General features: G+C 32.1%; 1 protein-coding gene across 9 annotated transcripts in view; it reads right to left on the bottom strand.

Moving 5' to 3' along the window:
- LOC100879277 (neural-cadherin) overlaps positions 1-15,758 on the bottom strand; it is a 511,227-nt gene that overhangs the window by 177,514 nt on the left and 317,955 nt on the right. Inside the window, exon 1 of one of the 9 annotated variants that reach the window (XM_076538461.1) lies at positions 898-1,584. The exons of the other annotated variants lie outside the window; for them this stretch is intronic. Coding sequence (XP_076394576.1) covers positions 898-949 — 52 coding nt within the window. The 5' untranslated portion in view covers positions 950-1,584. Of the gene's footprint in view, positions 1-897; positions 1,585-15,758 lie in introns of those variants that run through there. 9 annotated transcript variants of the gene reach the window in all.

Here is a 15,758-nt window from a genome sequence, read left to right as displayed (position 1 = left end):
ATATAATAAATACAACGCAACAAGTATTTATTTAGTATAACGTAAAGTACCATTAAAGATGTTACTCTTAAGAGAATCAATAAGGCATTAAGTACCATTGAATATTTAAATCTGTTTTACTTCCAAGCAATAAAAGAGGATGCACGGTACACTGAACCATCGATATGGATTACTCTGATCTTTACAAAATACATACTTTTTTTTACACGGTACTGTGGAAACTACGTATAGTTCAATTATAAATAGCATTGTTCGAGTTCCATGCCTCTGTGTCTGTATGGAAACGAGGAATTAAAGTGTATGCAAAATCTTTTCGACGCGCAATGTTCGAATACGCGAGTGTGTACGTTATTGAAGTACTATTGAAAAAATGATGATTCCGCGAAAAAACAGAGTAAGGACTAAAGCGACGCTCGCAAAAGTGAATGAACGCGATCCATGATAATCCGACTTCTGTGTTCCACATTCTTGAATTTCGTCTACATAAATCCGGTGCTGATTAAATTTCGTCAATTCCAGCTCAACTTCCGTAGGACACATGTATACATTCACAGCACTGAAAGGGTTAAAAGAACTTCCAACTACCTGACCGTGAAAAGTTTCGCGATTCTCTTTCATTACTGTATCGTGTTTCGTCACCTGTTGTGGTACCGAAGGAAATTTCGTTGGCGCAGCCCACGCTTCATAATTACAACAAAATTTCCGGGGTAGTTGAATAAATCCCTGAACTAGTTCGAACCTTGTCGAAATTCCTCAAGATCGAACCCTTCTCGCGAGTTTCGAACGCCGCAGCTTAACAACTTGTCAAATGATCCATGACGGATTTCCGTTTTTCGCGCCAAAAACTTACGCTACCGTTCCGCAACCAAGCAAGAAACTATGTATCTATCGACGTACCTAGGTAGGTGCTGTTGGTAATAACCCAGAAGAGTTTTAGCGGATCAACCATTAAACCACGTTCATCACATCAACAACACGTTCCAATGGATAAAGTGTAGCCGGCTGATGCCGGGTCGACGTGACGCTGCAACCACGGGACACGGTAAACGCTTAACGCGTTGACACACACCCTGGCCACTGACGTCCCAAATATCTTTTTCACTAGGTGTCACAATGATCACCGTGCACCGAATAACCGAAAGAGAACACCCCAGATCGGACGCAGCAACGGAACAATCAAAGGCAAAAAACAAAAAACAATGCACACCGTTATTCTTCACCTTTTCAAACTTGTACAATCACGGCTCTTTTATTTCGTCGTTCCACTTTTCTTTTTCACCATTCAACGACCACGCTGGAGATCTGGCGAGTTTCTCTAAATCGCGACGCGTGCTTGGAAGAACCGGCACTGACGTATCAAAGCGTCCTGCACGACGCGACGTCTGTCATCGACATGTTTTTATCATCGCACGAGAAGATTGCGGAGCACGGTACGACTGCACGAAACGAGAGAAAGAGGATGATAGCAGACGTTCGAGTGGTACGGCAAAACGTGAGAGAGCTCGACGCGGCGGCAGCGTCGCCGAGCGTCGGCGTCGGCGTCGACGACTATAGTAAGCACACGGTGTGCGTGCCACGGGCACGGCGAAAGGGTACCGAGCGAGTCACGAGGGCACAGTACGCGATACGACCGGGACAGTGGCGTATATAGAGGCCGCAGCTCCAGAGCAGAGATTCGCGCCGACGCAGAAAATCAGTCGGGGGGCGCACAATCCAGCCTTAGTCAATATACCGTGTCACCGAGTATGGAAAGAAGAATCGTCGGAATGCGTTCCGCAGGACATATGCCACCATCGACGTTGACAACCGCGACGCCGGGTACATCGTTATCCGGATGTTACGTGAGAGATCCGATTTTCGAGCATCAGTCATTCACTGGAGGATGCAGCCGGCTACTTCCGGAACGTTATCCAACGATCGACGATTGTACGTTACCGACCACGCGGTTTTTTGAATATACATACATCAATGTTAAGGTGTTTTTTTAGCATATATACTGTTCAAGAACACAGTGTTTTATAGTATATTAGTTATTAAGGATATAATAATACAACTTGCCAATCTAATCTCGCACGATTTGTAATAATGTTTCTGAAATTGAACCACCCTTTTCGTTGCGAATGTTAAACTATTTCTATTTGGGTCTATCGATCTCAGGGCATTTGTGAGACAGAGAATTATTGGGTTATTATTGCTCGAGAATCCTGAAACTTGCTCAACATGCGAGTTGATCTCGTTTTAAGATAATACAGTGAAATTTGTCAATTTAATACACGTTGCTAGTTTAGCGATAATGGCTTCGAAAGTTAAACTATTTTCTTTGCATATGAAGGTATTTAGAGCTGACAAATTTTAGGTATTTATGAAATACAGAATTATTGAGTGATTATTTTTTGAAACTTTGTATGTATATTTGGTCTTATTTTGAGATAACATAGTTGTTTTTAATTAATTATTTATATCATTACTGACAAAAGCTTTATAATTTGTTAAATTTTTCTGATTTTATGAATATCTAAAAAATTACTGAAACACATCTATCTCAACTTACGTTTCAGATCCTAAAAATTAATTATACAACGAAAATGAAATAGACAAAAAAATAGATACTAGTATTATAAGTTCGATTTTGGACATAAAATTACAAATTTAGCTATAAATATAAATATTTTCAAAAGGAACGCGTTCTAGGATCAATGTACACCTCTCCCTCAATTTACGCGGAGTGTCTGTTCCACGTGGGTGCGGTTTACGCGAATGAAAATCGCGTAAATAAAGTTTGTCGGTATAGAAGAAAAATTATTGGCAATAAAAACTAGTACGTGCATATAAATTTTAGGACTACGTATTTATTTTGAATAGCTTATCGAGATGAATAACGACGTTTCAGAAAAGAGATGTAAATTTTATAACGATATTACATGTCACTTTCACTATTGTAATTTAACGCAATCAATAATTTCTTTTTAATTGAAAATATATCTTATCTAATTTTCTAAGACGGTTCACGTAAATATACATTTTTTCTCGAATTTTTATTAGGTTTTTTTAGTTGATCATTTTTAAGCACATTGGATTTTCTACTTGTTACCATTAGTTGTAATCTGAGAAACCTACTGTGCAGTTCTGCTTTTTAAATAAATTTTGTATTAATTTTATTAAATTTCGTTAAAAAGGAATCTTGATGGAACAACTGTATAGAATGTGTACGAGTCGGTCGAAATAGCTATGTTCGATAATTTGCGGCGTGCGAACAGCTCCTCGTGATTTGCGTTTGTTTACTATAGATTTAGACGGCGTTCATTAAACACGTTTTATAATTAAAGAGTTTATTATAAATACGACAAAGCGATTTTTCGTCTATAATAATTAAAAATCCCAAAATTTCATAACCGTGAAAATGGCAATCATGAAAAGATTTACAAGATATGTTAATTGTGTCAGATTTCCAAGGGTGAATGTTCTACAGAATACATTTTTGTCAAATACTAGACATATAAATAAATAACTTCGTATAGCTTCACCAAAAATACCATTGATTTAATAAAACTGTAACGCTTCAAAACCATACATACATGTTTATTTATATTCTTTTAAAAAATGCCAGAAAATAAAGAAAGACAGAAAAAACAACGCATCCGTTGTGTTGTCACGTAAACCACAGAGAAAACTGACGTTTGTGGTCAGACACTGTATAGTACAGATTAAGAACAAGGGAAACTTTCAATTTCATTTTTTTATCTGTCAGTGTGTATCATTGTCTTAATATTACGAGCCGTTAAAAATTTCTTGCGTTCGCTGTTTCTATAAATAATTAACTTATTTGAATATGCAATGCCAGTCACTGTAATGAATGTTTTAACTGTATGACAAAAATGTTGACCCCGAATACCAAATAATATATCGTTAGTAAAGTTCATATACCGTTATTATTATGATTCTCAACGTTTAAAAACAGTATTACCTTACAGATGCTTTTTTTGCAAATACACATATGGTGATTAGCACACTATAATTTACTTTCATAGTATAATGCGACTTAACATCATAAAATAAGTTATTTGTACACTACTACTTTTGAAACTTCTAGGAAAGTATATTTTCTGCCCATATAAATTAAGATAGAGCATAAAAATTATCGCGTAAACGGCTTTATAATTTATTGCGTAATAAAGAGACTTGCGTAAAAAGAGCGCGACATAAATTGAGGGATTAATGTAATTAATACCGTTCATATTTTCAATATCACTCCTTGTATCTCAATTTTCAGTACTATTCTATTAAAAATAGAATAAGTTTTCGAACACTATATTTAAGATTCCATGACAACTTATTTTTTAATTGAAGATAAAACAGAAAAATAAATAAATAAGTGATGATACATAAACTAGCTTACACGTTGAGTCTCTATCTGCACCAAATTTTACATATGTTTTGACAAAAACTTTTTAATTTCCGTAATTTAATATAAAAAATCTATGATTTGTCATTTTAACAAGTTCAGTTTTAGTATTAAAGTTGAAGAAAATGATTTGAATTATTGTCCAGTATAGTTCAGAGGGATACTAGAGAGTATAGAGAAATTAGTTCATTAGCTGTCGACTAGTTGGAAGCAAATCTAACTCTCTGAAAAAATATCAAAATATCGGTGAAAGACGAATCACTTATTGATATTTAATCGATAGATTTTCAGATTTTCTAATTTAGAACTTTAAAAATTAAAAATTTGGAGATTCGAGAAGTTGAGAATTTAAAAATTTGAAAAGATGAAAATTTGAATGTTTGAGAACTTGAGAACTTAGAGATTTGAAGAACAAAGCATTCAAAGATTTTGAAAATTGAGGAGTTAGAGATTTCGAAATGTAGATATATGAGAACCTAGAAATCGAGGAGTGTCAAAGTTTGGAAAATTTAGGAATATGAAATTCGGCAATTTGGAAATTTAGAAATATAGAAATTCGAAAATCTGGAAAATTTGGAAAATTCTGAATATAGGAATTTGATAATTTCTAAAAAATCTGAAAATTTAGCAATTTGGAAATTTGGGAATTTTTAAATTCAGGAATTAGAGAATCTCGAAATTTAACAATTTGAAGATTGGAGATTTGGAAATTTGGAAATTCGAGAATTGAAGAATTTAGCAATTTGGAAATTTGTAACTGCATGAATTAAAGAATTTGAAAATGTGGCAATGGAGAGATTTGAAAATAAAAAATTCGAAATAATACGGGCTATATCATAATCATATTACTATATAATAATTCTTTCCTTAAATCATTTTGTAAAAGGGAATGCATAAACATTTTAATTATTATCGTCACCGAATGTGCATCAGAATCTTTATATCCGTTTTCATAGTCCACACCTTTTAAGCGAATGTCAACCTGAACCTCCGAAAATATTTATTGCGTAAATGCATGATTCTCATAAATTATGTACGTCAGAATCACATCGGAGAGAATTTTAATAGTTAATCACATATCTAATTAATGATAAGATATTTACTTGAATTATAAATTGCATGAATAAATTCGATACACAATAAATTGCAGCGAACAGTCAAACATTAATAATTCATTGCATTTTGTAATCATTAACTGTATTAAATATTATTCATCATTAACACAAATCAAGACCTGAAAAATATGTGCAACACGAAACGTATTTGATTCGCTCTATCTTTAATTTTAAAGTAAATTCAACAAATAACTAATCACCTCTTTAAGAAGTAATGAATATTTTAATGAAAGCAGTAACAATTTTTCGAATTTGGAAATGAGAAACTTGAAATTTGTTATTTTGGTTTGTTTTCATGTTTAATATTTGTGTTTGTGTTTAAATAGAGTAGATTTTAATATCCAGAATGAAATATAAATCATATGTTTTAAATTTGATATTAAGCTAAATAAATTTTGCAAGAAAAGTAATTGAGAGTATCAAAAACAAAAATAAAATACTAATAAGTAGAAAATACATAAATGTTTTGAAAATGTTGTTTCTAAGTTCGTTTTCCTGGAATTTATTTTCATGTTAAAAAAAAGTATAAAGAGATATTGTGAAATATTTTTATCTGAAGATATTTTGAGCAATACTTTTGCTTCTTTCTTTCATCATTGTTCGGCTGCTGAAGAAATTTTAAAGTGTCTGAAATTACATAGCTAGTTATTAAGATATTGTTCCCAGTTTCTTACAAATGGCATAGAATTCCTCCTATTCTCCGAGATATTTAGAAACAGTTTATATCGCAACGATGTCTAACGACAAAAAAAGACAAATACCTATATCGTTTTGTCGATATCTGTAATAGTAGAGGGAGCACAATGGGGGAACAAGTAAGACAGTAGCTGGATGATGAGCTCCCAGATAATGGTACAGATATTTCAATGAAGCTTTATGCGAGTTTATAATTACGGTCTTTAAACGGGGGTTGGAAGTTGCATGAGAGTTTGTATTTGCCAAATAACCATCGTCGAATATTAACTTCGTTTTTCTCTTAAAATGTAACATATTGCATAACATAGGTACGAAAGATAACTGAACAAAAAACATCAACTTTAAACAGAACTTCAATCGCGTTAAAAGATTATTGGATAGAAATATCTCTTCAGATTCAACCACGAAATAAAATACGTTTATACTTTAACAGAATTATTTTAATTAACTGATACGATTAAAGTCTTCGTTAAAAAATGTGTATTTTTATACAAAGATTTTTTTCATATCCTACCGGAATTTTTCCACTTCGCTTCCTTTTACAATAATTAATTCTGTACTCTTTTCGCAAGCCATTTCCGCGATTTGCATGGATTTTTATTTAAAAATAAGATCAAAGTTCAAAACTGAAATCTGGAAGCTTTTAACGGACACGTTTTAAAAATTCACTTTTCTCGAGCGAGGGCGAGGGTGAAAACAGCCCTTCGACGCTTAGGTTTTAGGAAAAAATAAGGAAAATTTAATATGGACATTACTCGCGATGTAAAGACAAGAATGAGAAATTGTAATGCTTATCATAAACAAGAATACCTTTTACGTTTATTTTATACGAATGTATAGTTATTTACAAAAATGAGTGTACACTCACGTTCAAAGTAGGTTTTCATTAATTAAAATGAAGTACTATAGAAATACACAAACTATGCTTTTTTTTAAATACATCCCCATTACACATAATATACAAGGTGTTTCCGAAACCCTGATACAAGTTGATATTTCGGCTATTTCTTAATTTAAGAAAGTATTAACTATTTTAAAATTTATAAAAATATAACATTGAAAATATGTCTCTGTTTACCATAATGTATTTCCTTGTGAGTCGAAGAATTCACTCTTTCTATCTATACGAATGGTTAAAAATAACAGAAATGTCGCCTTGTACAAGTAGTGAAACACTTTATATAAATATCTGCTGCAATAATTTAAAGGAAATTTTCCAAAAAAGTTTTCTAATAAATAATATTTGCTCATGGTCGAAAACGGGGAATACATATATTTCTTCTGTTTTGATAACAACCACTTTGAAACTTTAAGTTTTAATAGCAAACGAATATTAGAGAGGTGCCAGACTCATCGTTATTTTATTCGAAAACCGTTCGTTATAGGAATAAAAGTAATGGGACATAAAAGGCGTGTTTTATGCATATCTACAATTTTTGTCTAACACATTTTTTCATGTAATCAGTAGTTTAGACGCTAATCAAAAATATCGATTTCAACGTTCAAGAGCTGGAGGCACATTTTCTCGTTACTCCATCAAGCTTAAATTCTGTAAATTATTTTTGTATTAATTGTAAAAGATTCTAGAGATGTCACGGGAAAAGTATTTAGTAAGTACAGTGTAAATGTGCACCTCAGTGTGTACGCGTAGTACACCCTGTACATGTATGTGGGTAAATATCAGTGGAAATTCGATGTCCGTTGTTGATCGATCACCGAAGCTTAATAAACTTTCCAACGCTTGTATAATTCACCGAGCAACTATATCGAAAAGAATCAAACAGCAAACAAACGTGTAACAATAGTGAAGAAGCCGTAGCTTAATCGGCAATCTCGCTCTTCCTCAAACGACACGCGCACAATGTCGAAGAATTAACCTGCGGCTATAGCTTGAATGCTACTGTAAAGATCGTTTTCGTCGCAAAATCGTTCTACTTTCTCGACGATGCCAGACAAGATCATTGAACCGTATTAAGGTTCGAGTTGTTAGCCGGCTGAACGGCGGTATCGTCTTTCGATGCGATCGAAAGTCGATCGTTGTTGCAGCTGAACAAGCGAGACCAGAGTTTATTCATCCATGTCGTTAAACTATCGCAAAGTATGGCCTCTTGTTACAACGTCTCTTTCGATGGTATAGGGCAAAGTTTTCAAAGCAGAGTTCGTGAGATTTTGAACTTGGCGAGAAGGCTTCGGATTCTAAAGTCAAGGAGTAAAGGACTTTGACGCTCTTTTAGAACACTTTTCTTGTTCTATCGTTAACGACAATCAGTATTTTTATATTGAGCGATTCGCGAATAACTTTGGTATATTACACCTTTTTTTCTCTTTTCTTTAAACGAGCGATGTTAACGATAGATTTACGGAGATCGTTAAAATGACAGATTCTAGGTTTCTTGTTTTAAGTTGCAGGAGTTAGGGAGGTTTTGGGAAAGTACTAACTTTTGGTTTGGAATATTGTAAGTCACATTTTCTCTTTCTTTTTATGAAAACGGCCTTTACAATTATAGGAATCGTTAACATGGATCTTGGACTTTTTATTTTAAATTACTGAGAATTATTAGGGAGCTTTTGTCAAAATGCTGACTTTTGGTTTGGAATATCACAAGTCTTCATTTTCTTTTCTATATTATAAAAGCGATCTTAACACTAGATTTATGGAGGACGTTAAAATGACGGATCTTAGGTTTCTTATTTTAAATTACAGAAATTATTAGGTAGCTTTTGTCAAAATGCTAACTTTTGTCGAGGTAAAGAATTGTTCTACAAGTTAGTTTATCATCCCTTATTTATTTACGTTTCAAACACCCGTAAATCTAGAGTTAAAATTTTCGTAGAGAGGAAATAGTAAGTCTAAGCGATAAATAGTAGACAAGGCTGAACAATCACCTAATGATCTAGGTAAACAACTATAGTCACTAAATCTATCTAGAAGACAATAGAAACTACCCTAACGACCTTCTTCAACCGCATACAACGTGACATTCCACATACTTTTTAACCAGAAATTATTTACGTAATGTAATCGTGTTACTCATTTATCAAATGTCCATATTGGTTAAATTGTGAAATTTTACGCAGATAATAAGAAACAAAATTATTAGATCTTAGAAATTTCAAAATTCTACTAATTTCAAATGTACAAGTTCGGAAATTTGGTAATTTATAAACTTTCAAATAAGTTTATAAATTACTTATAATTATTATTTAACATTATTTGTTTTAATAACTTTAGAAATTTGGAGAATTGCGAACTTTGCGATTTGGAAATTTAGCAATTTGGTAATTTGAGGATTTGGATATTTGAGAATCAAATGATTGTTGTACATGAATTTCGTCACAACGCTTGGAAAACACGGAAAATCTTCTAACTATATAAATTACATAACAATTTATTGCTTAACCACATTTTATGTTTGCAGAAGGAATTTGAAGAAGTCATGGTACTTTCATGGTGTAGGTAGTATTAATACTAATTAATTATTATATTAACTAATTATTAATGAATTGTAATTACCATCATCACTATTTTCGGACATTTGAGAATGTGCAGCTTCTGACATTGAACTTAGGCCACTTTGAAAGTCAACTTTTCAATTTCCAAAATAACTGCGAAAATTTGCTTGTCCAAAATTATCGTATACTCTAAATATACTTGACTTCAAAAAGTTTTTAATGACAGTTAACATCAAGTGGTATATGTTACTCCACTTAAAAACAAACAACTGACAAATGGACTTAGGCCATTTTCAAAATAATTTGCTCAAATATTAAACTCCTATCAGTATATTTGGTGTACCAACATTTTTATCCCGTGTAATTACCATCTTATTGCGGTTATTCATCCAATCGACTTTATATGACATCCACTTAATGAACGTTAGTCTGCTTTAGACCATATCCAACAACGCTCCAGAGTCTAATTCCTCTTATATCTTAAATTTTTCACGAACAACCAGGTAATGAATCACTAGTCGCAGTAGCTTTTGCGGAAAGCTTTTCCAGAAGGAAAGTTTCGTTGGTTTAACCCTTTTCACAACAGTAAGCTGACAAAAAAGTATTACCGTTGTACACGGGAACAGTGTTGTGCACTTTGCAAGGAATGGAATTTTTATACACGTATCACATCTTACAGCTTATCGTTTGTTTTTTTTAAGTTACTCAAATCAGCATAGAAAAAGTCGATGACACAAGAAATTCATTCAAAGTTTAACTGGGGATAATATTCCAAGCTTAAGGAACTAACATTTTCTGAAGCAGTAAGAACAGACGAAAATAACATAAATCGAAAGTTGATGCATTAAACATTTAAGGACCAGCTTACTTTCGTATATGTTAATTCGCCTTAAAATTATTGCTACTTTTTTCTTGAAATTTATCTTATCTGACAGTGAATATCAATTTTTGGTGTTTGCTAAAAATTCTTAGAATATTTAAATTTTTAAAGTTGTATAATGTTAAATTACTTTAAAATTTATTATTTTCTCTAATTTAGTGGCACTGTTAAAATATAGTATTTACTGTTCTAAAATCATACCTCTATAAATCTGTTTAAGAACTTTACAACTTATGGCAGTTGGGTGAATGTACATTCAACTGCAATGAAGATAAACGTTTAAGTCTTTCACCTTCTGTTTACAATTTTATAAAGTCAAATAAGTGCGTAAACTGGTACACTTCTGTTTTCCTAATTTTTGAGCTCAAAGGTTTAATCTTTATAAGTTTCTAAATATCTGAAATTTGGAACTTTGGAATTTTGGGATTTTGGAATTTTGGAATTTTGAAATTTCTAAATCTCTAAACAAATAAATTTCTAGAATTCCAGGTTTTCAAATTTCTGAATTTCTAAATTTCTGGATTTCTAAGTTTCCGAATTTCCAAATTTCTAAATGTTTAAATTTCCAAATTTTCAAATTCTACATTTCCACATCTGCAAATTTCCATGATTCCAAATTTCCAAATTTCTAAACTTCCCAGTCTCGAATTTGAAAATTTCTATACTTTCAAATCTTCAAATCATAAAATTTTAAAATTTCCACAAATTCAAACCTCAATGCTTCCAAATTCCCAATATCTCAAATTTCTAAACTTCCGCGTCCCAAATTTTAAATCCTCAAATTTCCAATACCTCAAATTCTCTAATTTTTTGACGCTAAAATTTCCAAATCTAATAACTGTGCACCCAAGATCTAATAAGAGCTTCGTCTCCTGCGTCATCATATTCTCTAGAAAAACTTATCGCTCTCGAGAGCGTACGTGTATATAGCTGTTAGCGACAACACATAGCTTCGTGATAAGGGGAAGATGTCTGCACAATAACAGGCATTTTCATACATGGCCATGAGTTTGGAACACGGAGAATGGCCCTAGACAGTGCTCTCTGATTATCACATAAATCGCGGTGAAATGGATTGACTGGCGTATCTGGTACTACGAAATTATGCTGAGTGTTGTTTCGCGTTCTACACCGATGTGATGCAGAATTGATTGAATTCGACGTAGAATGTACTTAGGCACTAGTATTCTGGCTACTTGAACACGTCATAGAATTGTGTATTTAGGAAACTAATTGTGTTGGTTGTAGAATTTACTTGGATATCTTATTGCTTGAATACTGTAAAACTGATTAGTCTTCAAGGGAGTTGATCAACTTTGATGTAGCTGTTTGAAAGTTTATACTCATCGGGGAACAGTTTGTCTTATTATACATGATATACGAGAAGATGAATAAAATTTTAGTGTAGAAAGAAGTTTATAAAGTGAATAAAGATGATAGTTCATAAAGATGAATAAATAGTATTACTACACTTGTAGAATATTAAATAAGAGAGAGGCGTTTAAAATATTCAGTGTTAAACCGCGTGCAATGTTTTAATGTCAGGATAAGAATATTTCTTGGTATAAATTGTACCTGAATATGAAACTGCGCTTAATATAGTATATCTTACAATTATCTAAAATTCAATATATTTATTTAGTAAATAAATTAGAAATCATTATAATGTTTTGTTATAAACAAAGAATGATCATGCTAACATTCGAGTTTTTATTGAAAATGTAGTTTCACACTCTTTCAACTGTATGAAACTTACTGTGTTTTAGAGTGCTTAGAGTATTTTAAATAGTTAGTTGAATAGTTACAAGTTTCAGTGACTTATAATATATTAATTTTGTCTTATTTTTAATTAAATGCATTCGTTCTTGAGCGATTAAAATTTAGTATAATTTTAATATTTTAATGATCATCAGCAATTTTTAACCGACTTCGAAAAAGGAGGAGGTTACTCAATTCGATCAGTATATTTTTTTTTCTATGTGTGCCCGCCGATTACGCCTAGCTGGATGGATCGATCGGAACGAAACCTTTTGCATCTAGTAGGTTCTGACTCCCCATTGGTACCATTAACAAAAAATTTTTCATTTTTTAATTGCAAAGTATTGTCATTGCAAAAATACCGGCAACTTTTGAAATAAACTTTTCTCGATTTTAGTGCGCTTTTAATATCTTATCACGGACATGATTCTGAACAATTTTGCTCATATACAAATTTCACAGAAAGCTTTAGTTTTCGAGATATTAGCGAAAAATTGTTGAAAAGTTTTGAAATCAACTTTGGACGATTTTAATGTCCTTTTAATATGTTATCAGGGGCACGATTCTGAACAACTTTTTCCTTATTCGCAATTAAGAGGAAGCTTTAGTTTTCGAGTTATTAACGAAAAACTATTGTTATTAATATATTGAATTCTACGTATGCCTCCGTGTCTCTGGTGGTGTATGAGTCAACATGCAGTCGCCGATTTTCTAGTGTTTCTACAAACACGTCTTGTCGGCCAAAAATCAGTATACATGTATAATAACTATTGGTATTGCAAAATCCTATTCTTTGGTATTGTTATGTAAGAAATGTCTCACAGTATCCTATATAATTCTCCCCATTCCACTAAAAAGCGTGAAATAAAATAATTTTGAGAAGAAAAATACGCCGACTTCGAAATGCACTAAAAAGTATAAAATAATTTCTATTTGCTAATGAAGTAATTTCTATTTCATTCAATCATACAATTACGTAACAGATATGAATGAAACCTATTTACTCGTTAGGTAGTATATTAAATACATTTCAACCTTTTCGGAGGCGGCGCATAATTAAAAATACCTCAGGAAACGTTGCTGCCAATAACCAGTTGATTGTGGTATGGCGTATTGGAAATTAATGAATCCTGAGAAAGAATACGAACCATTATAGATATATCTCGTAATATACGTAAATGTAACGACTGCATCTTCATTTCGTAACGTTTCTGATATAAATGAAATTGAATGGACTTCGTTCGCATGTGGAAGCCATGGAAGCCGTGCTGTCGAGTTATATGTATAGAAAAAAAAATAGCTATACAAGCTTTGCCTACGTTCGGCTGTCCAAAGGTTGACATGTTCAAGAAAATCTTTTAATTTTGCGCCGCCTCCGAAAAGGTTGAAATGTATTTAATATACTACCTAACGAGTAAATAGGTTTCATTCATATCCGTTACGTAATTGTATGATTGAATGAAATAGAAATTACTTCATTAGCAAATAGAAATTATTTTATACTTTTTAGTGCATTTCGAAGTCAGCGTATTTTTTTTCTTAAAATTATTTTTCAATTTTCTGTAGCAGAATCCTTCACGTTTATTGAATATTTGTATCAACTTAAAATTTTACTCATCCGAATTAATTTATTGAGGAAAATCTAAGAAATGAGTAGAACACTTACGAACAGAAAATCTTGAAACTATGAATTTTTATTTAATTTCTTGAACATGACTGTCGACAATTAGTTTCAAAAAAATAACGATAAATTAAATTGGAAACATTGACACCGTTATTGAATACGTAATTGAAGTCTTCCAATTAGCGATTGAAGTATTGACAAGGGGAAATATAAAGTTCCAGGCAATCAAACAACACAAATTGCAATAATAATTATATAATAATTGTTCATCATTTTCGGAATGTTAGGCCGTTCCAACTATATGTTTATAGTAATTCAATAAAAAACATAATAACTTACGTGTGGCTATTAATACAAAAGTTTTAATAGAGAAATATACTTCTTTTAGTTTTTTACATATTCATAATATGAATGAACCTATGAAAGAAAAAAAAAATTATTAGTGACTTTCTGCAAAATTTCACAATAGAAACTTTTCTACTTTAAGAATTAGAAATTTTTTAATTTTAATTAATTAAATTTATTAAACACATTAAATTTAATAAAAAAGAATGTAATGAGTTCGTAGAAATCCAGAAATATGCATTAAGTTTCTTCATTATATGTGTAATTGAATTTATCGAAAAATATGCATAGGATTTTGAAACGACCTAATATTTACAAGAAAATTGAAAACACATTGCATCGACCAATACATTGATTTAAGTTTTCTATGCAAATTAAAACGGATTCAATAAAATACATTAACATTACCAATATCATTATATCAAGCTCATTTATCATATTTAAATAAATTTAAATTGATAATAATTAATGTATTTAATATTAAACATATTATATGTATATGTAATACATTACATTCAATGTTCAATATATTACATTTATTTATAAAATATTGTGTTATTATTGAAATTGAATCGATGAAATATTATGGAAACTTCTTCACCAACTAACATTGCGCAATTTTAAAATTAGCACATAAGCACAAGCAGCTTTCCGCAGAAAATATATTCTATTTCCGCCATTTGCTAATACGAATTTCGCAGTATCGCACATTTGCTAAACGAATGGTTGCAGTACAGCATACAACGTATTCAAGGCTGTGTATTTGACGATTCTCTTTTACAACACGCGACAATTTCGGCTCGTTTCTAAGGATACCTTCGCGCACGCGACGTGGAAATACTTTTGACTATTCGTTGAAAGAGCTTTTTCTCTGTGCCTTTGCCTTTCAAAGCTCTATGACGGATGGACCGTTTTTCAATAGCATTAAGAATGAACTGTAAACCACGTTCCCTTTTGTCCGAGGTATATTACAAGGATGTCCACTAAGGGCGTTTATATTCGCGATAATCGTCAACTTTTGACACTGCTCCAAAAGAGTGCTTCTCTTTGTGCTGCTCGAGATTCTACGGGCGAAAGCATTTCTCCTTATAAAGGAGTAATACTTTTGATATTTTGCGATGGCTTTAAGCCTTGTGCCCCGTCCCATAACGTTTCCAACACTTTATGAAGGGTCCTTACTGCAGGCAAGTAAGTACACTTAAACCGCTTACACAGAGAAAAAGTTTTCGTTCAGTCGATAGTATATTAACGATACATGCAGAAGCATATTTTTCCCGATTTCCCTTCATAAACGTTCGTGTATTAGAGAATATATTTTACGAAAGAAACTGGTACCAATGGAATTTATTGTCGCGGAAAGGATAACTAAGGTTAATCCTACTGTTCACCATCTTGGCTCTGTAAACAAGTTTCGCATTCTAGAAATGTAAACTGTAAGAATTTTAATACACTATAAGAATTTTACAAGAAAAAAAAGTCTTATGA

Source organism: Megachile rotundata, chromosome 1 (genome assembly GCF_050947335.1).
Source record: "Megachile rotundata isolate GNS110a chromosome 1, iyMegRotu1, whole genome shotgun sequence".
NCBI classification, from domain to species: Eukaryota; Metazoa; Arthropoda; class Insecta; order Hymenoptera; family Megachilidae; genus Megachile; species Megachile rotundata.
Note: the sequence above shows the minus strand (reverse complement) of the source record. Positions and strands in the feature narration are given on the sequence as shown.